The 27,385-nt window shown below is 48.5% G+C and overlaps 1 protein-coding gene across 1 annotated transcript in view; it reads left to right on the forward strand.

Annotated features, from left to right (window-relative positions):
- Nucleotides 1-27,385, forward strand: part of LOC117354534 (zinc finger protein 569-like) — a 58,548-nt gene that overhangs the window by 14,618 nt on the left and 16,545 nt on the right. The window contains exon 2 of the mRNA XM_033932236.1: nucleotides 1,675-1,795. Within this exon, the coding sequence (XP_033788127.1) occupies nucleotides 1,675-1,795 (121 nt within the window). The remainder of the gene's footprint in view (nucleotides 1-1,674; nucleotides 1,796-27,385) is intronic.

Consider the following 27,385-nt stretch of genomic DNA (forward strand, 5'->3'; position numbering starts at 1 on the left):
GGTCTTCTGGTCAGTTTGGGCACCTTTGTGGCACTTAAGCGTTAGGAACGAGACCTGTTTTAGAAAGGTCTAAGTTCCGTTCAGGATATCTTGCAGAATGTTTGTTTATCGCTGCAAGATGTCCGTGTCTAAGCCACCCTTGGGAACACGCATAGCCCGCCTCCCTATGCCCATATCGTGCTCTGGACGCACTGAGGCTGGGACATCTCACTAGATACATAGAAAGATGGTTTCAAATAGCGGCACTTGGACGTCCTGGTGATTAGGACGTCCGAGTGCCGATTTAGGATGCTTTTTGGATGTCTATGTTTTTTTTATTATGAGCCTGACTAGTTTTTTAGCCCGTTACATTAACGGGTACTAGCAGCCCTTCTCTCTTCCTTTTACCTCCTCCATGTCTAGCAGCACCCCTTCCCTGCTCCCCCTGTCCAGCAGTAGCTCTTCTCCCTTCCTTTTACCTCCCCCTGTCCAGCAGAACTCCTTCCCTGCTCCCCCTGTCCAGCAATAGCCTTTCTCCCTTCCTTTTACCTCCCCCCTGTCCAGCAGTACCCCTTCTCCCTTCCCTGCTCCCCCTGTCCAGCAGTAGCCCTTCTCCCTTCCTTTTACCTCCCCCTGTCCAGCAGAACCCCTTCCCTGCTCCCCCTGTCCAGCAGTAGCCCTTCTCCCTTCCTTTTACCTCCTCCTGTCCAGCAGAACCCCTTCCCTGCTCCCCCTGTCCAGCAGTAGCCTTTCTCCCTTCCTTTTACCTCCCCCCTGTCCAGCAGTACCCCTTCTCCCTTCCCTGCTCCCCCTGTCCAGCATCCGCCAGCCCGGGTAGTCTCGGGACTTTTGCTAGACCAGCCCGCCTCGAGTTATCGAAGTGGGCCGGCCTAGCAAATGCACCGCGGCTGCTTCCGTTGCTGGTCGGGGGCTTGGGCTGAGGCCTGCACATTTGCCGTTCGTTGAGGCGCAGGCTGGCTGGGATGTGGGAAGCATATGCGCATGAGGACGGAGGCTGATAAAGAAACCGCCACAGGGTCCTACTGCGCATGCGGGAGCACGGCACCACGGATGCACGTCACCACAGAGTTTGAAGTGCGCATGCACGCTAAGGGTATTATTACAGCGGACAGGTCCCAATTATAAGGGTGCTTACATAGGCACAGGCACCATTTTGCTAGGGGCGCCGCCCCCCGTCAACCCTCCGCCGCCCCCCCCCCACGTACCTCTTTAACATTCCCGGCGCAAGCAGCAAGCCCCCCCCACCTATTGCTCTCGCCAGCGTCGACTCTTCCTCTGACTTCCCATCCTGGATCCCGCGCCTAGGAGGTGACGTCAAAAGAAGAGCCGATGCTAGCACGAGTAGCAGGTTGGGGGTTCCCGCTCACGCCAGGAACGTTAAAAGAGGTACGGGGGTAGGGAAGGGGAACCTGTTTCTTACGGGAGGAAGGGGCGTCTCTCACCCTCATTGTGCCATTGCGTGCAGTTACAGAATTGCCTTGTAAATTTTCACCACGAAAGCAGGTTCCGATCTTTGCAGGCAGACTTTACACATAGTTTTAAAATGTTACTCGAGGTTACACAGCACTGTTCACATTATATACAGTTGCCCTGCCGAGCCCCAGAACCGGGAGGTCTCCTGATGGATGCGGTAGAAGGTGCTGAGATAATTTCTGGTTTGCGTTTCTGGTGCAGGTGACTTTTGAGGACATCGCTGTCTCTTTTTGCCATGAAGAGTGGAGGTATTTAGATGAAGGGCAGAAAGAGCTGTACAAGGAGGTGATGAAGGAGAATTATGAGACTCTGATCTCTCTAGGTAAGGACTGTATTAACTATGTTTCACGAGACATTTTTCTACACCTCCCTTGCTCCGGAAATTTCCAAAGTATGATCAGGACCCGATATGATATGATTGAAGTCTATAAAATCCTGAGTGGTGTAGAATGGATACAAGTAGATCGATGCGTTTTTTTTTTTTGTTTTTTTTCTCCATCAAAAATTATAGACTAGGGAACACTCGATAAAGTTGCAGGAAAAATACTTTTACAACCAATAGAAGGAAATATTTTTTTCACTCAGAGAATGGTTAAGATCTGAAATGTGTTGCCAGAGGATGTGGTAAGAGCAGTTAACGTAGCTGGTTTAAAAAAAAGGTTTGGACAAGTTGCTAGAGGAAAAGTTCAAAGTCTGTTATTGAGAAAGACATGGGGGGGAGAAGCCACTGCATGCCCTGGATTGGTAGCGTAGAATGTTGCTACTATTTGGGTTTTGGTCAGGTCTTAGTGACCTGGATTGGCCACCATGAGAACGGGCTACTGGGCTAGATGAACCACTGGTCTGACCCTGTAAGGCTGTTCTTATAGGACCTGTCTAGGCCCTATGTGTCTTCAGATGAGAGTGTTAGAATCAAACCTTTAGGACCATAAAACCATCCATTTGTCCTATAAATTTCCTCCCCTTTAAATCACAATGCTGAGAAGCTCCATTGCTCAGGACCTGGCTGCAACAGATTGCATGAAAGCAGCCTCTCGGAACAAGGAGAAGTGAGGTGCTGCAGATTATGACAGTGTCTGGCACTATGGACTAGTGCTGCCCGATTCAGGAAAAAAATTTTGATTCGATTCAGCTTATTGAATTGATTTTTCGATTTGATTCGATTCGATTTTCCTGCCCAATTGGGTGTTTTTATAAAACATCCTGGTGGGTTTATTTTATAGCCTCTTCACCCCCTTTGCCTTCTTCTAACCACACTGGCACAGTGGTGTAAACAAAAAAAACAAACAAAAAAGACTTTTCCTCTCTGTTAAATCCTAGCTCACGTTTGCGATATAAAACCAGCTCTGACAGGATACACGTAATCTGACATATTGTAATCACAAAACAGAAAATGATTTTTTTTTCTACCTTTTGTTGTTTGGTCAATATTCAAATCTTGTTGGTCCCAGGCTCAGGTTGCCAGGGTCTCCTTCTTTCTTCTTTCTCAGTGCTAACCATCCATCTGCCATCTCTGTCCTCCCCTTCCGTTTCCCCTCCCCCGGAGGTCTGGCATCTTTATTTTTTTTCGTCTCCATCCACAGATCCACCTTTTCTCAACTACCCTTTCATCCAGCATCTCTCCCATCTTCCCCACCACCCCAGGGTCCACCATCTCTCCCTTTCGGTTCCAAACTACCCTCCTATCCTGTATCTCTATCCACCCCCCTTCCACACCATCCCTTGTGTCCAACTTCTCTCCCTTTTTGTTCCTTCCATCCCTAAATCCCACTCCTCTGTTTTTAGAGCCATTATTTCTTTACCCCCCCCCCCCCCAAAGTCCGGCATATGCACGTCTCTTTGAACCCCCCTCTTCCCTCCCTCCGTGTACTTTTACAACAGGGCCCCCTCCTCTGAAGGTCTGTCCCCCCCTGAAGGGCATCACACCCCTGAAGGCCTGTCTATCCCCCCTGAAGGTCTACACCCCACCCTGAACACTCAGAGGAGTGTGTGGCGCGGTGGTTGAAGCTACAGCCTCAGCACCCTGGGGTTGTGGGTTCAAATCTCACACTACTCTTTGTGACCCTGGGCATGTCACTTAATCTTCCATAGCCCCAGGTACGTTAGATAGATTGTGAGCCCACCGGAACAGACAGGGAAAATGCTCGAGTACCTGATTGTAAATCCGCTTAGATAACCTTGATAGGCGGTATATAAAATCCTTTTTCTCTCTCTCTCTTTCTGTCTGTCTATCCCCCCCTGAAGCCCTGCACCCCACCCTGAAGGTCTGTGCCCCCTGAAGAACTGTACCTCCCCCCTGAAGGCCTACACCCCACCCCTGAAGGCCTGTACCCCCTTGAAGACCTGTTCCCCCCCCCCGCCCCCGGAAGACCTGTTCCCCTCTGGCCTCCTGTGCCTCCCTTGATTGCAGCAGAGAGCAAGCAGCCTGCAGAAAGGATCGCAGGTACTTTAGCGATCCTTGCAGGTTGCCATAGGCCTCCGGAGCTGTCATCCCTCTGCCGCGATCCTGCCTGTGATGTCAGAGGAGGGGCGGGACCGCGGCAGAAGGACGACAGCTCCTGAGGCCTATGACCCGTGATCCTTTCTGCAGGCTGCTCTCTGCTGCAATCAGGTAAAGGGAGCCGCGGGAGGCCAGGGGGGAAACCGGACACTGCAGCACTTCCTGACTGTCCCTCCCCCCTCGCTCTCTAAAGCAGGAGCAGCAGCGCCGGCCAGCAAGAGGCAGCGCTGCCGATCCTGCTTTAGGGGTGAGGAGGAAGGGTCAGAGTGAATCGGGAGGCCGATTTTTTGTTTTGAATTGATTCACCCGAAATGAATCGGTGAATTGGGCAGCACTACTATGGAATACTCCTAAAGCAAGCTGCAGATTTGTCTTCAGGATCACCATGTGACAAGAAATCATTGCATGCTGCTGCTTCCATGAACATAAGAACTGCCATCCTGGGACAGACCGCAGGTCCGTCAAGCCTAGTATCCTGTTTCCAACAGCAGCCAACTCGGGTCACAAGTACCCGGCAAGATCCCAAAGAATAAAACGCATTTTATATTGCTTATCCCTTCTTCCTGCCTAAACCTGCCTCCACGCTTTCCTACTTCTCCATCTCTGCTCATAATCTCAGGGTCTTCTTTGACTCCTCTGTCTCCCTCACTGCACAGATACAACATATCACTAAAACCTGCCACTTCAAATATTACCAAAATCCAACCTTTCCTCTCTGAGCACACTACCAAAACACTTATCCACACCCTCATCACCTCGCTCTTAGACTACTACAGCGATCTCAAAGTCCCTCCTTGAGAGCCGCAATCCAGTCGGGTTTTCAGGATTTCCCCAATGAATATGCATGAGATCTATTTGCATGCACTGCTTTCAATGCATATTCATTGGGGAAATCCTGAAAACCCGACTGGATTGCGGCCCTCAAGGAGGGACTTTGAGATCCCTGGACTACTGCAACTTGCTACTCTCAGGCCTGCCGCTTAGCCGTCTCGCTCCCCTCCAATCCGTACAGAATTCAGCTGCACGACTCATAGTCCGGGAGAGCCGCTATACTCGCGTTACCCGTCTCCTAAAGTCACTTGATTGGCTTCCCATCCGTTTCTGAATACAATTCAAACTCCTCTTACCTACAAATGCACTCACTCAGCTGCCCCTCACTATCTCTCTTCACTTATCTCTCCCTATAATCCACCCCCCTCCCGTGAACTCCGCTGACCTGGTAAGTCCCTCCTTTCTGTGCCCTTCTCTTCAACTGCCAACTCCAGACTCCGTCCCTCCTGCCTTGCTGCACCGAATGCCCGAATCTCTACTGCGGGCTCCGTCTCTGGCAGTGTTCAAGGCTCAGTTAAAAGCCCACCTCTTTGAAATTGCATTTGACTCCTAACTCCTCTCATCTTAGGTTCTGCATCCCCAACCCTATATGTCATGACTGTAAGCTCTTCAGAGCAGGGACCGTCTATAAATGTCAATGTACAGCACTTCGTATGCCTTTCACTATATAAGTGATACATAGTAGTGGTACTTATTCTAGGAATAAGCAGTACAAAAATCTTTAAAGGTTTTCTAAAAAACAAACAGTATATAGGCCTGCTGATCTTATTAAAATAGGGAGATCAGGAAGGAGGAAGTGATGTCACCTCGCTGAATGGCAGCGTGAAGCAGAAGCTCCGTCGGGCTTTTGTGAAAATTTGCGAGTGGCGCTTCCACAGCGTTGTTTCTTTGCCACTATTTTCGGCTGCCGGGGTCCCCCTGCTAATGGCGACTCGTAAACGCCTGGACAAATTTAAATTTTTCGGCGATCCGCTGGAAAAATCGGGCCTGGAGGTGGTGAGTGGCATGGGAGAGAAAAAAAAGATGGTGACCGGGCCGGCGACTCAGTCTGAGTCGGAAGACGAAGGCATCTCCGATCAGCGGGGGGAGGCTGGAGAGGCACCGAAAAAGTCAGTGGCTGCCTGGTTTACGGAGCTGAAAGCTGAAATAATTGGGGTGAGGGGAGATGTGCGGGCGGCGATTGCAGAGCTCCGTACGGAGGTCAGTGAGCTGGGAGCTCGTGTTTCAGCTTCCGAGGACCACGTGGCTGCTCTTACTACCACAGTATCCACTACCTCCGATGTTACGGGTCGCCTATCGACTGAGCTCCGGGAACTACAGGCACAAGTTGAAGACTTGGAGAACCGCTCTCGGAGATGCAACCTGCGGTTCAAAGGCATCCCTGAAACGGAAGCTTTTCAGGACAGTAAAGAGGTGGTAAGAGCCTTTTGTGCACATCTACTGAGGGCTGATGGAGCTGAAGTCCCTGAGTCTATCGTTTTGGTGCGGGCCCACCGCAGTCTGGGAGCTCCCAGGGCACACAAGATATAATAGCTTGCTTTGGGGAGTTTACACTGAAGGAACGTATTTTATTGGCTGGCCGCAGACAAGCAGCTCTCAGATGGAAAGATCTGGCCGTGGGAGTTTTCCAGGATTTGGCGTGGTCTACTTTGCAGAAGCGCAGAGCGATTAAAGATGTCACGCAAGTGCTGCGCTCTGGGGGCCATAAATATCGGTGGCTATTCCCCTTTGGCATATGGATGACCATTAATGGCACATCTCGGCGAGTGACCACAGTGTCGGAAGCTTGGGCGGAGATGAGAGCTCTGGGCTGCGGGACTCCGATGGAAGGGGACAGACCTCCGGCAGTAGCATCCACTTCTGCGCAAAGTGAGCCTTGGAGTACAGCGTTGCGCTCTGGCAAGAAATCTGCGAAATCCCAGACCTGAACGTGTTTGGACACTGGTAAAACTATTTTGATCTGCCTCACTGCTGGGCTTTGACTGGGCCTGTTGAGCGCAGGCCCTTGGAACTGCCTGGGAGAATTGGAGACATTGGTTTGAAACTGCTCTCTTTGAATGGGGCTTTTTGGTTTATTACGTACTGTTCTCATGGTGTAAGTTTGAGGTTGTATGGTTCTCTGGTTGTTGGGGTTTGGGATCTGGTGGGTTCAGTGTTTGCAAGTATGGGGTGTGAGGGGTTGGGGGAGTGCTTGGAAGATGAGTGCAGGATAGAGAGGGGTGAAGTGGCATATTGTGACTGTGGGGGAATTCATTTGTTGGAAGTTTCATTGACTTTATGGATGAGTGATGATTGCCTTTGGGGGAGGATTGCACTTTCTACACGTTGGCGAATCCTGAGGCTCGGGATTCGAAACAGCGCAGGGGATGGGGGAGGGGGGTGGGATCTGGGGGGGTTAGGGTGGGGAGCGGGACAGGGAAGGAGGGTGATAAGCTCTTCATTATAGGTTCGTGGAATGTTAATGGACTTAATAGTCTGGGTAAGCGCAGTATTGTATTTAAAGAGTTGGTACGCTTGCAATGGGATGTTTGTTTACTCCAGGAAACACATTTAAGGCCTTGAGATGTAGCAGTCCTACAATCTCCCTATTTTGATCAAATCTGGACCCACCAGGGGTCGGTGCCGGGGAAGAGGGTGGGAGGGGTGGCCATATTGGTTAGAAAGGGACTGGGTCTAGTGGTTCAACAAGTCTTTCGGGATGGGGCAGGAAGATGTTTGGCTCTAGTGGCTACCTTACAGGGCCGTCCCATCACTATTATAAATCTGTATGGTCCCAACACTGGTCAAGCAAAATATTTTGGGTCCCTTAGAACTGAATTGGTGGGTTTTGTGAAAGGCTCTGTTTATCTGGGTGGAGATTTTAATGTTACCCCGGATGTTCATCTGGATCACTCTGTGGGAGGGACTCGTTCTCCGACTAGGGCCGCTAGAAAGGCTCTTCTATCTTTGTTTTCTTCTCTGGGCTTGATAGACAGTTGGAGGTTGTCTCATCCGGCGCAGCGCTCTTACACTCACTACTCTCATGCACATAGATCGTATGCGCGAATTGATGGGGTATGGGTTCATCGTAATTCCTGGGGCGGGATTCGACAGGCCGAAATTGGTGCTATCCAAATTTCTGACCACGCGCCAGTGTGGGTAGCCTGTGCAGGTTATTGGGAGGGGGTGGGACGTCATTTTTGGAGACTTAATGAGTCTTTATTAAAAGATCCAGCTGTAATTCGAGAGGTGGGTGCGACCGTGGCTCAGTACCTTCAACATAATGATAACAATACGGTCACTGATGCGACTCTGTGGGATGCACTGAAGGTGGTGGTACGGGGCGTTTTTATTAAATGGGGTGCTCGCCGAAAGCGTTTGCGGGCGCAGCGTTCTTTAGCACTTCATGAACAACTGGAGCGATTGACGAAGTTGCATCAGAGACATCAGGACCCCTTAGTATATGAACATCTTGTTAAGGTTCGTGCGGAACTCTCCTTACTACAGATGGAGGAGTATGAGTTCTTGCGGTTGCGCCTACGCCAAACTGTTTATGAGTATAATAACACACCTGGATCTCGCTTAGCTCGACTTATTAAGCTGAAGCAGGTGAGAGCGACTATTACAAAGATTCGGGATTCTGCGGGCACTGTGCATTGTACTGATTCGGCTATTAGCTCAGTTTTTCTCGATTTTTATTCAGACTTGTATCGGCCATCGGTGGGGCGAGCTTCCACTGCCATTGAGGGGTACCTTTCTGCGTTGCGGCTACCACAGCTTTTGGACACTGATAGAGATTTGCTAAATGAGCCTATTGAATTAGGGGAAGTTTTGGGAGTCATTGCTAATTTGAAGTTGGGTAAATCGCCTGGGCTAGGTGGGTATACTAATCAATTTTATAAACTTTTTCGTGAGATTCTGGCTCCATTATTGGTTCGTGTAGCGAATGGAGTACGGGGAGGTTCCCCGTTGCCCAATTCAATGGGGGAGGCAGGGATTTCGGTCTTGCTTAAGCCGGGCAGAGATCCTATTGGGTGTGGGTCGTATAGACCGATTTCGTTATTGAATACTGATGCGAAAGTTTTGGCTCTTCGTTTGGGTAAGGTACTGCCCTCTCTGGTACATTTGGATCAATCTGGTTTTGTTCAAAAGCGGAAGGTATGTGATAATATTAGACGAACGTTGCATCTTTTGTGGGCTGCACAGCGGACTTCTGCAAAAATTGCCTTTTTGGCGATTGATGCAGAGAAGGCTTTCGATCAAGTGGCATGGGAATTTTTATGGCAGGTGATGCATCGGATGGGGCTGGGCTCTTTCTTTTTGGCTTGGGTGCAAGCCTTTTATAGGGCTCCTAAGGCTACTGTGCGTATTGGGATTTATAGCGAATTTTTTTCCATAGGGAGAGGCACTCGACAGGGCTGTCCTTTATCTCCCTTGTTGTTTGCTCTCTCTATGGAACCCTTACCATTCGTATTCGGGAACATGGGGATTTATTGGGGGTGAAGGTGGGAGATCTTGAACATCGTTTAGCACTGTTCGCCGATGATGTGTTGTTGTATGTTCGGGACCCGGAGGTTTCATTGCCGATTCTTGTTGATCTTTTTTTGGAGTATGGGAGGGTTTCGGGATTTACGGTGAATATGGATAAATCTGAACTGTTGAGTGTTACCTTGGGAGAAGAAGACCAACATCGTTTGGCTGTCCGGTTTCCTTTCCGTTGGGCGCCTGGGGTTATCCGTTACTTGGGGATTCGTTTACCTGCGGACTTATCCCAATTGTTTACTGTTAACGATGTGCGGCTTATTCAACAGATCAGGAATGATATTCAACGCTGGAATGGGTTTTGGTTGTCATGGTGGGGTCGCATAGCAGTTCTCAAAATGAATGTTTTACCCCGCTTGCTTTTTCTTTTCCAAACATTACCGATTTCGGTCCCTACTCTAGTTTTGAAACAGTTGCATACTCTGTTTTTTCGCTTTATTTGGCAGGGGAGGCCTTCTCGTATCTCTAGGGCCGCTCTGTGGGCGGCCAGGACCAGTGGGGGGTGTGCGGTACCGAATTTATTTTGGTATTTCCGAGCAGCTCACTTGCGACTTTTATTGGATTGGGAGATTGCAGAGTATAAGTTGGCGGTCCGTCTGGAACAACACTTTGTGGGGCGCCCCTGTTTGAAGTATTTGCTTTGGTCTTCTTCCATTGGTACTAGGAGGTTCGTGGTTCCGGGAAACCCGATTCTGGAACATCTTTTGAAAGTGTGGTGTGATACCTGTCGCTGTTGGGGGGGGGGGGGTTCCGTCGATTTTCGGGGCGGTGCGGGAGGAGACCCTGTTCCCCGCTGGAGGGGAGAGTTCTGCATTTGTGCGGTGGGCACAATTAGGGTTGCATACTTTTCGGGATGTGCTTCAAAAGGGGGTCCTGATGTCTTTTGAAACCTTAGTGCTGCCTTGCCCAGAGGAGATTTTCTAGCCTATTCTCAAATACGTCATTTTCTTCATTCTCGGGAGTGGGATCGAGGGTCCTTTCAGTCTATTGATCCCTTTGCTCACATGTGGTTCACTCTTAAGAGCCTTCCTAAGCCTATCTCTGTTCTTTACCAATATATTCGGGGCTCCTATTCCTTTCCGTCTCTTTATCAGCGAGCTTGGGAGATGGATTTAAACTGTACATTTTCTGTTCAGGAGTGGGCTCTGATCACTACTGAAGTAGGCAAAGCCACCTCGTGTGCACTCATTAAGGAAAATGCCTACAAAGTGGTACTGAGGTGGTATTATACGCCGGAACGTCTTCACCGTATGTATCCCGGTGTTTCAGCTTTGTGTTGGAGATGTGGGATGGCCTTGGGGACGTTTTTGCATATCTGGTGGGCCTGTCCCGTTCTACAGCCTTTCTGGATTCAGGTGGTGGGGTGTTTATCACAATTGTTACAAATATTATTGCCTTTTTCTCCGCAGGGGTGCTTGCTAGGCCTTTACAATGTATGTTTATATTCATGGCAAACTAAGATCCGACGTTGGGGCCTGGCGGCGGCTAAATGCTTGATAGCTGCTCATTGGAAGCAGGGGCAGGCGCCCACTCAATTGGAATGGACTGTTAAACTTCAGTTTATTTGTAATATGGAACTGTCTATAGCAAAGCGTCATGGCTATTATTATACTTATACCCGGACTTGGACACGAATCCTTGATAAAATTATATCTTTGTCTTGAGCTTATTTCTGTGGGGGGGGGGGGGTTGAGGACTGAGGGGGCTCTCCTGAAGAACCAACTGGGGGCCCTCTTTGCTGGAGGTGGAGCTTGGGGGTGGGGGGGAGGGATTTGTGGAGTTCTGGTTGCTGCTGGGTATCAGGGGCTTGATTGTATAGTTGGGGGTACTTCTGTGATTTGTAGATTTATTGCTGTGCTCTCTGATTGATGGCTGTATGTTCTGTTGTCCATGATATTCATGGTATGGTTTGTATATTTCCAAAACTTTTCAATAAACATTTATTGATTAAAATAGGGAGATCATTCCAAATCAAAGGTGCCTGATGAAAGAAGAATGCCTTCCATTGAACAAATGATCCGATTGTCTTTGGTGAGGGAAACTGAAGATAGAATTGCTTCCGTACTCTATGACCTGGTCTTCCTGCTAGTAATGAAATCAATTCCACTAAATGATATGGCACCTGGCCACGTAGAATATTCAACATCATAACAGAAAGCTTATAATAAATAATTGCATTTACTGTCAACCCATGTAATCTAATGAAACATGATGTAATTTTATCATATTTAGAGATGGAAAAAATGACCCTCACTGCAGTATTCCGTACAGTAACAGAGCATTGAAAAGCATTCTCAAGGAGACACGTGATGCCGCGAAGCTGATCGGACGTGTCTCCACACAGCTCCGGGCCGTGCTGTGCCACATCTGCTTTATACATGCCATAAACGCGGCGAAACACGTCGCCCACTGAACTACCATCTGCACTCTAGTTCCCACGGCGCAAGGAGCACTTTTCGAAGCGGAACGGGGCCCGGAATGACTGCTAGGGCGCAGCGGGACACCCGCGGGAAAGTGAAGCCGGCGGATTCCAAGATGGCGGAGGGCCACGAGGTCCCTATGTTCACGATCCACGAGGCGGCCATACAAGAGCTGACTAAGTCCCTGACTCTCGTTATGGAAGATAAATTAGCGAAAATCCAAACTTTTATGGAGGATTTCAGAGAAACGCTGGAAACGCATGCGGGCCGACTTCAGAGAGTGGAGGACCGAGTGGCACAACAAGAGGACCGAGCAGCCGACTTTGAGGAACGCCTGCAGACCCTAGAAACCGCTAAAACCGCTTGCCTGGACAAACTGGAAGACCATGAGAATCGCAACCGTAGAAACAACCTGCGTTTCATTGGTCTTCCCACCGCTATCCGGGATGTAGACTTGAGAACCTGCCTGGAAACCTGGCTACAGGTTAGCCTGCATCTCGGTGAGACGGGGGAGCGGGTAATGATCGAACGCGCCCACCGTGTGGGTCCACAGCGTGACGGTGACCAACGCCCCAGACCGGTCCTTGCGCGATTCCTAAACTTCGCCATGAAGGAGCGCGTCCTAACAAGTTTCCGTCGGGGGGACAGCTTCTGCTTCGAGGGAACTAAAATCTTGGTCTTTCAAGACTTCTCCCCCCAGGTGTCCTCCCGCAGAAAAGCCATGGCGCCTCACTGCTCCACGCTCTACCGAAGGAAAATCAGAGTGTCCCTGCTCTACCCTGCAAGAGCCCGGGTCTCGTACAATAATAAGATCCACTATTTCGAGAACCCCCGGGATTTGGAGAGATTTATCCAGGACTTGCCGGCACCCCCGCGCCTGGAACCGGAGATGGTCTAGTCGGGCAAACACACACCGTGCTATCGGGCTGAGGCGGGTGGTAAGACTATCATTCACAACTTTCACAATTTCTGCAATGCGCCCCCATTGTACTCTCTTGCGGCTCCCGAGGCCTCTGCTGGCGAACCGCTGCGGCGGGCGCTGGGGGCGACCTGGCGGCGTCCGCGGGCGGGGCTGAGTCCTAAGACGGGGACGCTCTGCCCGTGCTGGGGGCGCCTCCGCGGCCTGGTCTGCCCGCCCGCGGGTTCAGACCACATCGCGGACGGGGACCTGGGACTGTGGGCCCGCTGTGTGGCCGCGGGGTGCCCCCCCTGGTTGGGGGCCTGGCGGACTGGGGGGGCGCATGCAGGTGCGGGTCCGGTACTACCTGACTGGGACGTGCCACTCTAGACGAACTGTTTCTATGTCTTGGAGCTGCTGCTTGTTTCCATGCGGCCTTTTTGAGTGACTGACCCCCTGCCCTCTTCCAGTCTTGTTTCCCCATTGTATGGTATGGGCGCTCCTGCCATTACGGTTCTTATAGACATTTTATTTTCCTCAGTGCCATGGAGCACGCTGTTACTGTTATGGTAAATGTCGCTGTCACTGTTCCTGTTATCTCACATCTACTTATATTTTTATTGCACTGTTTGAGTTGCTTTTCTCGGCTCGAATGTTCTCTGGAGGGCCAGATGCTGTGTTATGCTGATGGGTGCTGGGGGAAGGGGGGATGTGCTGATATTTGTGATCTTGGTCCACACAGGACGGCACCCGCTCCTTGGTCCCCCCGGACCCCATGGGCAAATATAACCTGCTTTTGTAAACTACTTATGAGCTTGCGATGTGTGAGCTCCAGTTTTTTCAGTTGTTGATCTTGGTATGTTTATGTTCACACTCCTGCCCTTGGTGGGTGCGGCCCGGGGCTGTTCCTTCAAAAGTTTTCATTCCTTGGTATTAGCATGGTATTCCATGCTGGGGTTTGGGGGAGGGTTGTATGGAGGGGGGAGGGACGAGTGAGCATGACTGGGGGAGTGTGTATGTGTATGGCTCGGGTATGTATGAGGGGTATGTATGCTGGATGGCTTAGCCTGAGCAGGTTAACTTGGTATTTCAGGAGCGGGTGGAGGCATTGGCTGGGACGGCCTCCACAGCTCGTCCTATGGTTTTTCATTGTTTCTTATATGCATTTCTGTAAGTTCCATGGTACAACTGCATGTTAAATCACTGAACGTGGATGGAATTCATTCACCCATTAAGCGTACAAAAATCCTAGCATACCTTAAGCGTGAACACACTGACATAGCATTCTTACAGGAGACTCATCTGAGCTCTGGGGAGCACGGGAAGCTGCGCAGGGGCTGGGTGGGCCAGGTACACGCGGCCCCATTTACTACTCGTAAATGCGGAGTAGCTATTCTTATCCACAAGAACATACCCTTCCATGTCCACAGCCAAATTGATGATCCCAATGGGAGATTTCTGATTCTGGTGGGTGAACTCTGGGGCAAACCTCTAATCTTATGCAATATCTACGCCCCTAACACTTACACCCATGCTTTCTTCACCTCAGTGGTGGGTCATTTGGCACCTCTCATGCCCCAACCGACCATCATGGGGGGTGACTTCAATTTTGTTGCTAATCCTCAATGGGATCGTATACCGGCCAGACCGGTACCAAGGGGCCACTTCTCTAGGGGTATACACTTCCTCATTAAGGAACTGGGATTGTTGGACACCTGGCGCACACTACACCCCACTGAGTTTGATTTTTCTTTCTACTCGCACCCTCACAAGTCTCACTCGCGCATCGACTATTTCCTAATTTCCGCCTCTCTATTTTCGACCCTATCGGCCTCGACTATCTTGCCACCTCTTGTATCTGATCATGCTATGCTCGGCCTTGACTTACATTTCGGGACACAGGTTGAGGGGCGTATTTGGCGGATGTCTCCTTTCCTATACAAAGACGCGGAATTCCGTGAATTCTTTCAAAAACGATGGGAGGAGTTCCATAACTCTAACTCGCCTACAGACGTGGACCCCGTTGTTTACTGGGAGGCGGCTAAAGCGGTCCTGCGTGGCCATATACTGGCATACGCGGCGTCCCTGAATAAAAAACGAGACGGGGAACTTTTGGCTCTGTCGAGGGACCTCGCCGGCTTTCGTTCTCTTCATATCTCTCGCTTGGACGATGCCTCCAGACAGGCTATGCATGACGTTAAGCAAAAAATTAATCTCCTGTTGGACCAAAGAGCTAACCGTAACATCTATTGTTACAAATACAAACTTCACCGCTGGGGGGATAAAACGGGGAGATTGTTAGCTAACCTGGTGCGCCCACACAGAACCCGCCACACCATTACCTCCATTAAAGATAAAGGGGGTGTTACACATGTTACCCACTCAGCCGTCACAGACCAATTCGTACGCTTTTACACAGACCTCTACTCCGCGCAACCTTATGACAAAAATGCTAGTGATTGTTTCTTCCAGGGCCTCTGTCTACCGACCTTGACGGACACACAATGCCAAGCCCTTAACGGTCCCATTTCAGGAGAAGAACTACAGACTGCTATTAAAAAGCTCAGGTTGGCCAAAACTCCAGGCCCAGACGGCTTTGGCCCTGAATTCTATAAATTGTTGGACCCCCCGGCACTAGCTTCTCTTCAACAATACTTTATGGGACTGCGGAGCGTCCTACCTCCTGGAAATTCGCATAACAGGGCACATATGATTATTCTTCCTAAGCCCGGACGCCCAATTGATGCTTTGGGGTCGTACCGTCCCATCTCCCTGCTTAATCAGGACGTAAAACTCTTGGCTAGCATCTTGGCGGCGCGTCTTAATAAATTCTTACCAACGCTCATTCATGAAGATCAAGTTGGTTTTGTGCCTGGTAGGCATGCGTCCATGAATCTCCTACGGGTCCTTGCTGTGTTACAACAACCACGTACCGCCTCCGACAGGGCACTTATCACTAGTTTGGACGTAGAAAAAGCGTTCGATATGGTCTCTTGGCCCCATCTTTTTCAGACACTGGGTAGATTTGGGATTCAGGGAGACTTCATGGCCTGGCTGTCAGCTCTGTATCATTGTCCCACGTCCCAACTCCTGGTGAATGGAGGACTCTCCCAACCATTTTCTCTGGGACGGGGAACTCGCCAGGGTTGCCCACTCTCACCCCTCCTTTTCCTCCTCTCGCTGGAACCTCTGGCGGCGCGTATTCGCCAAGATACGAAGTTGGAGGGTTTAGGGGTGGGCTCTAATGAATTTCGCATAAGTATGTTTGCGGACGACATGCTATTATATGTCAACCATGCTGACCGGACGATGCCCGCCCTGATGTCCATCATCCAGGCGTATGGAGTCTTTTCTGGTTTGAAGATTAATTTTGAGAAAACGGAGGCTCTAATTTTAGGGGGCTCCCGGATGGAGCCGTGGTGTCGGAATCTTGGAGTAGGTATTGCACCTGGAAAGCTGAAATACTTGGGTATTATGCTTTTTCAGGATCCACGCAAATTGTACGAGGCTAACATATCCGCTACTATTGGAAAGATCAAAACCTTATGTCTTAAATGGCACTCGCTGCCTCTCTCGCTTATGGGGCGTGTAGCCTTGGTTAAAATGGTGATGTTCCCGAAACTACTTTACCCCCTACAAACTATACCCGTCTGGGTGACCCGTGCGGATGAGAGAACCTACCAGTCCATTATTAGCTCTTTTGTGTGGAGGGGGAGGAAAGCACGTATTAATGCCATTAAACTGTCCCAGAGTCGAGAGCGTGGGGGCCTGGGCTTACCATCCCTTCGCTTATACAATGTGGCCGCGCTCCTTCGCTGGATTCATGAGCAACTAGTTTCTTCACGCCGCTATTCCCCTGACTCTTTATTAGAGGACTGTTGTTTGCCGTGGACCTTTTCCTCCTTTCTTCATGGAGCGGGGAGGGGGGGTGCGCGACCCCGCTCAGCTGCTTTACCATTCCTCCTTCCATTCAGATGGGCATGGCGTTGGTGGCGATCTCTTCAGGGTAGGTCGCCCACGGTATCGCCCTTTCTTTCTCTCTTTGGGAACCCTAGTTTTGCGTCTGGGGTGGGGGGTCTGGCGGGATTGAGGGATAGAACCGCACGTAATACGACCATGGGGGATGTCTTAGCCCTGGGCGGGGGGGAATTCCCTTCCTTTGCACAAATGCGGAAAGCATGGCACCTACCTCCAGCGCACATGTACACTTATTTGCAAATTCATCACTATTTTCACTCCTGGGCTCGTGCGCATGGGGATGCCTGGAGAAGTGGCCCCTTGGACTTACTCTTCCTTACCACCCCTACTGCTTCAAACAAAATTTCCACGTGGTATAAGGCGGGGAGGGACCATCTAGGAGAGGGATGCCTACGTATTGTGGGGGGAGAGTGGTCCACAGAGCTTGGACTGCAGGTGACGGGTGACGATCTTAGGCCTCTATTTCAAACCTTGTACTTATATGTGAAGGCATCCGGCCTGCAGGAAACACAATACAAAATATTACACAGGTACTACCTCACCAGGGCTAGAGGCTATCACATGGGCTTGTGGGGTACTGACACATGCACTAAATGTACGTCTCATAAGGGTGATTATGTTCATTCCTTTTTCACATGCCCCAAACTACATTTTTGGAGTCAGGTACAGCTCCATTTGGCGGCCGTCTTGCAGCATGCCGTACCGTGGAACCCACCCGCCCTGTTACTGGGAGATATCACGGATTTTACCCACCATGGACTAGAGTTTCCGGCCCACAAATACATTCTCCACGCGCTCCTCGTGGGCAAACAACTCGTCCTACAGTTCTGGGCTGCCGCAGAGGTTCCAACCTATTGTATGTGGACAGCGAGGATGCAACTCCAAGCACGATTTGAATTGGACACTTATGAGTCCCGCCCCCAGCCCCACTGGAAGCAGTATTGCTCCCTTTGGAGGGACTCTTTGGCTCGGATTGCTTAGCTTAGCTTTTCGGTGGATAGAGTGCTTAAGTATTTCTGTATTGCATTTCTGTACTACATGACCCTATATATTCCATCCTAGTCCCTCAAGACTCCCACTTTTGTGTATCATACCTCTGTATCTCCTTACAATGCACTGTCATGTTTATATCATGTATTCCTCTCTCGAACAGGGTGCAGCAAGTTCACGTCTGCTTCATTGAATCTTATTGTTATGTATAATCGAATGCCATTCCATTCTTGCTCAGGCGGCTAGAGCTCTTCTGAATACTATGCTGAAGTATAAGAGTGCGTATGTTGGGTTGATTGTGGTTCGCTTGGAGTTGTGTGTGCTTGAATGTGGTATGCCTGCTGTGCGTTTGTGGAGGATCGTTTGGGGATCCTTGCTGCTGTCATAGTTTAATTACCTAGAAACTGTGAACGAGGAATGCTGAACGGTTCACTGTTTTTCTTTCTCTCCACTGTTTACTACTCCACGGTGTGCTGGGCATTTCTTTTGTACTATCTCTCAAGAGCATATTCTGTTCCTGCACATGCTTATGAACTGCTCTTATTTACTTTGTTTGTTTGTGTGGGTGAGCTCACTGACATCTCGGGTTGTGTCTTCGCTCCCCAGGTACATAGCTAAGTACTGTTGTATTTCTGCATTGATTTCTCGATGTACCACTGTTTCTCGATGTATGTACCACTGTTGTTTGTGGATGTTCATGCGTTTCTTGTTTAATAAAAATGATATTTAAAAAAAAAAAAGAAAAGCATTCTCAAAAATCCAGGTTTTGAACATAAGAACGTAAGGTAGCAACATTCCAGAGCTGAGATTGTGATGTCATAAAGCCTCATTCCACCAATGCCTAAGAGCCAGCCTCATCGGTGATGTCACCATGGCTTGACTCTCTTGTACATGGCTCACATAAAAACTGTTATACTGGGACAGGATACTGGACTCGATGGACCTTCGGTCTGTCCCAGTATGGCAATTCTTATGTTTTTATGTGAGCCAAGTAGAGGACAGTCAAGCCATGGTGACATCACCGATGAGGCTGGCTCTTAGGCATTGGTGGAATGAGGCATTATGACATCACAATCTCAGCTCTGGAATGTTGCTACCTTACGTTCTTATGTTCAAAACCTGGATTTTTCAGAATGATTTTCAATGCTCTGTTACTGTACGGAATACTGCAGTGAGGGTCATTTTTTCCATCTCTAAATATGATAGAATTACATGTTTCATTAGATTACATGGGTTGACAGTAAATGCAATTATTTATTATAAGCTTTCTGTTATGATGTTGAATATTCTACGTGGCCAGGTGCCATACAAAAAATTAGGCGAGCGGGAAGGCAGGAATTGATTTTTCAACGGCCATTGAAAACACATGCGTCTTCTTCGCTCCGCGGAAACGAAGAAACTGGGGACCACGCTCTCCGTCGGGCGGGAAGGCACTCGCGCATGCGCGGTGCGGCCAACTAGAACTTTCTAGTTAAAAAGGTCCGTACCGGGGCTCCGTCGGTGACGTCACCCATGCGTTAAGAATATGCTGCCTGCTGTCCCTGGATAACACCTGTTACGGTAAGTAACTGTGCTTTATTTATTATAAGCTTTCTGTTATGATGTTGAATATTCTACGTGGCCAGGTGCCATATCATTTAGTGGAATTGATTTCATTACTAGCAGGAAGACCAGGTCATAGAGTACGGAAGCAATTCTATCTTCAGTTTCCCTCACCAAAGACAATCGGATCATTTGTTCAATGGAAGGCATTCTTCTTTCATCAGGCACCTTTGATTTGGAATGATCTCCCTATTTTAATAAGATCAGCAGGCCTATATACTGTTTGTTTTTTAGAAAACCTTTAAAGATTTTTGTTTAAAAAAATTTTAGCTTGAAATTTATCACCTTCTACTTTTAATGTTCTATTTGAATATTTGTCATTACGTTATGTTCCCAGTAATAGAAATCTATTGTTATCCGCCATGAACTCATAAAGAGCTTTGGCGGAATATAAGTCAGAATGTAATGTCATTTTACGGTTTGCTGTTTAATATTATTGTGGATAAGAACATAAGAATAGCCTTACTGGGTCAGACCCGAGCCCAGTACAGTGGTGCCTCGCATAACGAACGCCTCGCACAGCGAACGCTGCACACAACGAACTTCATGTCTTGATTCATACAACGAACTTCGTTTCACACAACGCGTTTCACACAACGAACTTCGTTTCACACAACGCGTTTCACACAACGAACTTTGTTTCACACAACGAAGTCGCCCGAGCTGCCAATGTATTGCATCCTTCCGCGCAGGCACTGCAGGCAGTCGTTAGTCACTGCGCTTAACTGCCCTCTCTCACTGTATACAGTCGTCCTTTTAAGATAAACTCAATATTTTTTATATATCATGGCTTCTAAAAAAAGCAGGAAGGTGATTTCTGTTGAAATGAAACGGGAAATAATTAGAAGGAGTGAATGTGGGGTCAAACAGTGTGACCTCGTCAAAGAGTTTGGCCTCAGCAAGACCACCATTTTCACCATTTTGACAAATTTATCTTTTTTTATGTCATCTTAGCATATTTTATGCTGCAGAACGAATTATTTTTTTTAACATGTATTGTTATGGGAAAACGCGTTTCACATAACGAACTTTTCGCATAACAAACTTGCTCCTGGAACAAATTAAGTTTGTTGTGTGAGGCACCACTGTATCCTGTTTCCACAGTGGCCAATCCAGATCACAAGTACTTGGCAAAAATCCAAATAGTGGCAACATTCCATGCTGCCAATCCCAGGGCAAGCAGTGACTTACCCCATGTCAGTCTCAATAGCAGACTGTGAACTTTCCCTCCAGGAACATTCAAACTTTTTTATAACAGCAGCTACGTTAATCACAAATGTGTGTAGGCTATTTATGTACAAATTAATTATTTTTATTGTAAACTGCTTTACAATCTTGGTATAAGGTGGTATATCAGATAAATAAATATTATCTAATCCTCTTATGTATAACTTTTTTTTATTTTTTGCTATATAATTCTAGATGCTGTCCATACAATAGCCCACTGGCTTAAACACCTTTTAATAGGATAAGGAAATGATGACATTTGTTCAAGGGTACAATGTCTCAGAGACATTGTACGCATTCTCTGTTCATTATAGCTTATCTCAGGCCTGCACAAGTCTGGCCCTTGAGGGCCGAATCCAGTCGGTTTCAGGATTTCCCCAGGGAATTTGCATAAGATCTATTTGCTTGCACTGTTTCCATTGTATTCATATTGATCTCATGTATATTCTAATCTAAAACTTTTATACCGGGTCATTTGGGAAATCCTGGCCTGGCAAGGGCCGAAGTTGGGCACCCCTGGCTTATCTGTTCCTTGGAACCAAATATAAGTTCTGCCACCACTTTGAAAACATTATGAAATATTTAAACTTAAGCTTTTTTAGCAACTCTCCAGACCAGCATAGGTTAATCTTACAAGCGGGTATATATCTCATCATGACCAGCAGGTGGAGACAGACAAAACTTTGGAACTGTACAAATCATGTGACCCCTCCTTAATTACTTCAGTTTTCTCTCAGTCTCCAGCAGGTGTGGTAAACTGTACCCATCTCCCTTGGTAGGGCTGTTGGAATTTGTTTAGGAATTTTTGTCCTTTTTTGTTGCCGGACTGAGCTTGGGTGGACCCTGTTTGGGGGTCCGTCCGACCTCGGGGGTGTCAAACTGGCAGGTCGTGAACGGAGTCCCTCCCCTTCTTTCCTCCACCTCCCCAACATTTTTCTAGAGGTGCCTCAACAGTAAGCCTTACCCCCTGGTGGTAAGGCATATTGTTTAGAGAGCCAGTAGTCTGTTCTGTGAAAAAAAAAAATCCTGAGGTAGTGCCGGTCTGAAGGGTTGCTTTCCCTTTAAATTTGCTGTATTTTTAATCGAACCAGCACTTTTCTTCTAGCTAGGTCACGTATGGAGCAATGAGCACTTTACAAGGGAAAAAGTGCTCATTGTGCTCCAGACGCAAGGCACTTGGCGGCCGGCCTGTGTAAGCGGTGTACAGGCCGGTGCGGTGGAGGAGCCTCGTCAGCAGCGGCCACAGGCATCCAGGGCTCCCCGCTGCTAGTGCCTCGCGAGTTAGCAGGGAACAGTGGGGAAGCTCGGCCTTCCCTCACTGCCCACGGAGGAATTTCCTCAGCCGCTGATGGTGAGGGTAAAAAGGATTCCCTTACCGCTGGTTCAGCTGGGGACTCCCTCTCAGCTGTTTCCTTATCAGCTGATGCCGGCTTGCCTGCTTTAGCGTCTGGGACAGTTCAGGCTTCCCAGCCGCTACAAGCCCTGGAAGGTTTATTTTTGGCGGGAACTTTGCCATTTTTGCACAATAAACCCTCCATTTGCTCTGCCACCTTAGATGACCTTCCCCCTATCTTGGAAAAACAGGGGCAGGTTTCTGCTTGGACCCCCTGCTCGGGCAGGCAGTCCCATGGGGCCGCCGGAAGTTTTTTCCCCTGATTTATTTTTTAATTTATGCAGAGCTTATTTTCAGGCGGCCGGGGGTTTTGCAGTTAGCCCGGAGGTTTGGGGGGAGGTTGTGCACCCCCACCCCACCCGCACCCTCTGCGGTTTTGCCCCCTCTACTACTTTCACGTTTTCACATTCCCTCCTCCTCCTACCTCGTCCAAGTGCCACTAGATGGCATGGTCTGAGGAGCGGGCAGATCTGGATGAAGACCTCGACCCTTGGGGGAACCTCCAAGATCCTCATAAGGGGATGACCACTGGTAGCAGGGCCTCGTTTTTTCTGTTTACTGGCGAGGAGGCATCCGCAGTGCGCCATTTTCACAGAGACGGGCTCCCAGTTTTGATTCAGCAGGTCTCCTCGGTTTTAAGTTTTGAGGAGATGCCACCTGAGACCCCGCAGGTGGGGGACCCTCTTATTCGGGGAATCTGCCCGGCGTCCCACTCTTTTCCTATGCATCAGGATATTCAGGATATTGTTCTGGTGCAGTGGAATATGCTAGAGGAGCCGTTTCGGTTTTTGCACTCCTTGGCTCGTTTGTATCCCATCCCAGAGGTGGATTGGGCTACCTTGAAGTCGCCAGTGGTAGATGTGGTGGTCTCCGCTATTTCAAAGCGGCATACTGTGCCTGAAGAGGGCGGTTCTGCCTTATGTGATTCTGAGGAGCATAAATTGGAGGCTCTCCTTAAACAGAATTTTAATGTCTGTGTCTTGGGGGTCCAGGTGGCTATTTGTGGAGAGCTCGTGGCTCGTGCAGTGTTTCGGTAGGCCGAGTGTATTTTTGACCGCGAGTCTGATGATTGGTCCTTGGTGGATCAAGAGGTCGCGAAGACTGAAATGGCGGTCTTGTTCCTCTCCTACGCCCTCTATGACTTGGTGTGGTCCTCTGACAAGTCTATGGCTTTTGGGGTGGCTGCGCATCGTACCTTGTGGCTGCACGCTTGGTTGGTGGATGCGGCATCCAAGACTAAACTCACAAAATTTCCCTTTTGGGGGTCTTTTTTGTATGGAGAAGATTTAGATAAGTTGGTTCAGACTTTGACAGACTCTAAGGTGCCCCGCCTGCCTGAGGACTGTGCCCACCAGGCGGCTAGAAGAGGCACTGCTAGGGGGCATCTGCAGGATTTCCGCAGGTTCCGCCCTGGATGTGGGGCTGCTACCTTCCCGTCTTCTGGGTTTTCCTGAGGGCATTTCTTTCAGTGCATGCAGTCCTTTCGGGGGGGCTGGGAATCCCCCCGCCGCTTCCCTTGCAGCCCATCCTGCCCAATGACTCTTTGCCGGCCCTCCCTCTGGTTCCGGTGGGTTCTCGGCTGCACAAGTTTTCTCACAAATGGTCAGAGCTCACGTCCGATCAGTAGGTCCTGGAGGTAATTTGGGACGGTTATGCTCTAGAGCTTGCTCGATCTATTTTCTAGCTTCTCCTTGTGACGGTGAGTGGAAGAAGCAGGCTTTTCACCAGACCCTTCAAAGATTGCTAGATCTCACAGCTGTGGTTCCAGTGCCCCCTCAGGAGTCTGGCACTGGCAGGTACTTGATTTACTTTGTGGTGTCCAAGAAAGAGGGGACTTTTCAGCCCATCTTAGATTTGAAGGGGGTCAACAGGGCTCTCAGAGTTCCGTCTTTTCACATGGAGACACTGCGGTCAGTGATTCTGCTGGTTCATCCGGGGGGGTATCTAATCTCTCTCGACCTGATGTAGGTTGATTCGCGCAAAGTCCTTCCAGGAGAGCACCTGGGTCACGGCTCGGGTGGTAGAATTCCTGCAGTCACTGGGATAGGTTGTCAACCTTGCCAAGAGCCAGTTGGCCCCCTCGCAGCGCCTGGAGTATCTTAGGGTTATGTTCGACACCTCCTTGGGGAAGGTCTTCCTTCCAGAGGCCCGGGTAAGCAAATTACAATCTCAGATTCGCCTGCTTATGGCATCCCGGTGTCCTCGGGTACAGGATTTCCTCCAAGTCTTGGGGTCAATGGCAGCTTCCCTCAACATGGTGAGGTGGGCTTGGGTCCACATGCATCCTCTTCAGTATGCTCTGCTTTGGAGGTGGTTGCCCCAGAGTCTCAGTATTAATCACCTTGTTCTTCTGCGGGGCTTGGCTCGCTGCAGTCTTTGTTGGTGGCTCCAGGCCTCCCATCTTGTTCAAGGTATGAGTCTGAATCAGCCACACTGGACGGTGCTTCTCACGGATGCCAGTCTTCTCAGTTAGGGAGCTCAGTGTCTGGGTCACTCAGCTTAGGGCACCTGATCCATGGAGGAGGTGTCCTGGTCAATCAATGTTCTGGAGACCAGAGCCATCCGTCTTGCGCTGTTAGCCTTCCACTCCTTCTTGATGGGCCAGTCGGTCCGGGTTCTGTCAGACAATGTCACGGCGGTGGCCTATGTCATTCGTCAGGGGGGGGGCACCAAAAGCACTCAGGTGGCACAGGAGGCGGCTCTGCTCATGGTCTGGGCAGAGTCGCATCTTCAGGACATCTCGGCCACCCACATAGCCGGAGTGGACATTGTTCAAGCAGACTTCCTCAGTCATCACATGTTCCTGGAGAGTGGTGTCTAAGCCACCTGACTTTTCAGTTGATCGTGCAAACTTGGAGTCAGCCCCTCATGGACCTGATGGCCACAGGGGTCAACACCAAAACACCCCGTTTCTTCAGTCGTCGCAGAGACAGTCAGGCCGAGGGTCTGGATGCTCTGGTTCAACCATGGCCAACGGAGGGGCTGTTGTATGTGTTCCCTCTGTGGCCATTAATGGGCAGAGTTCTTCTTCGCATTGTTCATTATCTGGCCCTGGTGGTTCTGGTGGCTCCGGATTGGCCCAGATGCCCGTGGTATGCGGATCTAGTGCGGCATCTGGTGTTGGATATTCTTCCTCTGCCTCTTTTGCCCGATCTTCTGACTCGGGGCCCCATTCCCATGTTCGATCCGGGTCCCTTGTGTCTTACAGCTTGGCTCTTGATAGGGAACACTTAGGTAAGAAGGGATATTCAGATAAAGTGATCTCCACTCTTGTGGGGTCCCACAGACTTTCCACTTCTTGGGCTTATGTGCGAGTTTGGCGTATATTTGAGGAGTGGTGTATGGCGTGAGGAATGGTTGATTTTCACGCTTCTCTGCCTAACATCTTAGAGTTCTTGCAGGATGGCCTGGACAGGGGCCTGGTTTGGTCTTCTCTCCAGGTTCAGCTTGCGGCCTTTTAAGCCTTTTGTGGGTTATTAGGGGGGTCAGCGTCTGATTACCATTCTTGATGTTCACTTCTTGCGGGCGGCCGTGTTGCTCAAGCTTCTCGTGGGACCGTCTATTCCCTCTTGGGATTTGAATCTGGTCCTGTCTGTGTTTGTGCACTCTCCATTTGAGCCTTTGGGTGCCTGCTCGTTGAAGGACCTTACTCTTAAGGCGGTGGTCTTGGTGACTATTACTTCTGCTAGACGCGTTTCAGAGCTGCAGGCTCTCTCTTGTAGGTCTCCCTTCCTCGAGTTTTCTAGGGAGAAGGTCGTGTTGAGGCCTATCCTTCCTTTCTGCCAAAAGTAGTTTCTCCTTTTCATGTCAATCAATCTGTGGTCCTCCCGGTCCTGGGTAGGGGGACAGGTTCTTCTGAGCAGAAACAGTTGCACAAATTGGATATTGGTTGGGTCCTTCACGTCTACTTGCTGAGGACCCAGGAGATCAGGAAATCAGATTATCTTTTTGTCCTTCTTTCGGGTCCTTGTAGGGGGGATGGCGCTTCCAAGGCTACCATTGCGCGCTGGATCAAGGATACTATTGCTTCCGCTTATCTTCTTCAGAAAAAGATTATTCGGGGGGGCGTGGCTTGGACGCGCATGAGGAAGGTCGGCTAATAAGTGAGCTCCAAGAAAAAGACCTTGAAAGTCTGCAAAAAGTCTAAAAGAATTTTAAAAAAAATAAGAAAAAAAGCTTGGATTAAATAAAGAAGATAAGATAAAAGATGGCAACAGGAAAACAAAACAAGAATGACTTTGCGCTGGCTGGTAGCAGCAAAAGAGCAAAACCGGAACAGGAGACAGGTTCAAAAATGACAGATATAGAAGTAATAAAAGAACTAAAGGAAATAAAGGAAATGCTATCAGTTTTAACAAAAAAAGTTATGAATATATCAGAGGACGTTTCAACGCTAAACAAAAAAATGGATCTCCTGGAATTAAAGTCAAATAATCTAGAAGAAAGAATGATGCTTGTAGAAAAAGAAGCAAGTTACAGTCGAACAGAAAGAAAAAAAATAGAAATACTTACTAAAGAAATTGAAGATTATTCTAATCGAGAAAGAAGAAGTAATGTCCGTTTGATTGGATTACCAGAAGGAGCAGAAAAGGGAAATCCGGTAGTCTTTATTGAAAATCTGTTACCCAAACTACTTCCGATAAAAACAAAATATCCCATAGAGGTAGAAAGAGCACATAGAGTGCCTATGAAGAGAGGAGAAAATCAACATGGACCAAGACCATTTATATTCAAACTATTGCGCCACCAACAGGTCTTAGAAATACTTCAACTAGCAAAGCAAAATAAAGGTCTTAAATATCAAGATGCTTATATCCACTTTGTTCCTGATTTTGCTAAAAACACAGCGATAAAAAGGAAATAGCTGTTGGAATTGAGGCCAAAACTAAGTGAATTAGGTGCAAAGTTTGGATTAATGTATCCTGCAAACATGAAGGTTACCATCGGAAATAAAACTTTTACATTTGATGATGCTGAGAAACTGGAGAAATTTATACAAACTCAAGAAATACCTATGTCATCCTAATTTTGAATAATATGTCTTTAATTTATTAATTAGAAATGTTGGGAAAAATATTATACTATATATATCATCATATATTAATTATATAGAGAAAAATAACTTTAAAGAATTTACTATATTTCAAAATGCAACGATTTAGAATGTTTTTAATTAGCTTCAAATATATTCTTTTCAACGTCTCTCTTACAATAGAATTAGAATGTAGCAGACATTCTAAAATGCAAAAAAAAAAAAAATTTTAAAAGGCTTAATACAATTATATGTCTAAGTTTAACAGGAAATAAATATAATTATAATATAAAATATGAAAAGAAAGAAAGTTAACATAAATTTAAATGAATGTAATATAGAAAAGATAATATAACTAAAAGCCTGCTTTGAAATTGATTACAGACAGAATAGATTGGTGGGAATATCAGAGATTAAAAAAAAAAAAAAATTGAGGGGGATGGTTTTTCGGGTGAGGTTTTTCTTTTCCTGTGGTGAGACTGCTGCGGGGTCGCACACCGGACACATATATATGCTTGTT

The sequence above is a fragment of the Geotrypetes seraphini genome, chromosome 2 (genome assembly GCF_902459505.1).
Source record: "Geotrypetes seraphini chromosome 2, aGeoSer1.1, whole genome shotgun sequence".
Lineage (NCBI taxonomy): Eukaryota > Metazoa > Chordata > Amphibia > Gymnophiona > Dermophiidae > Geotrypetes > Geotrypetes seraphini.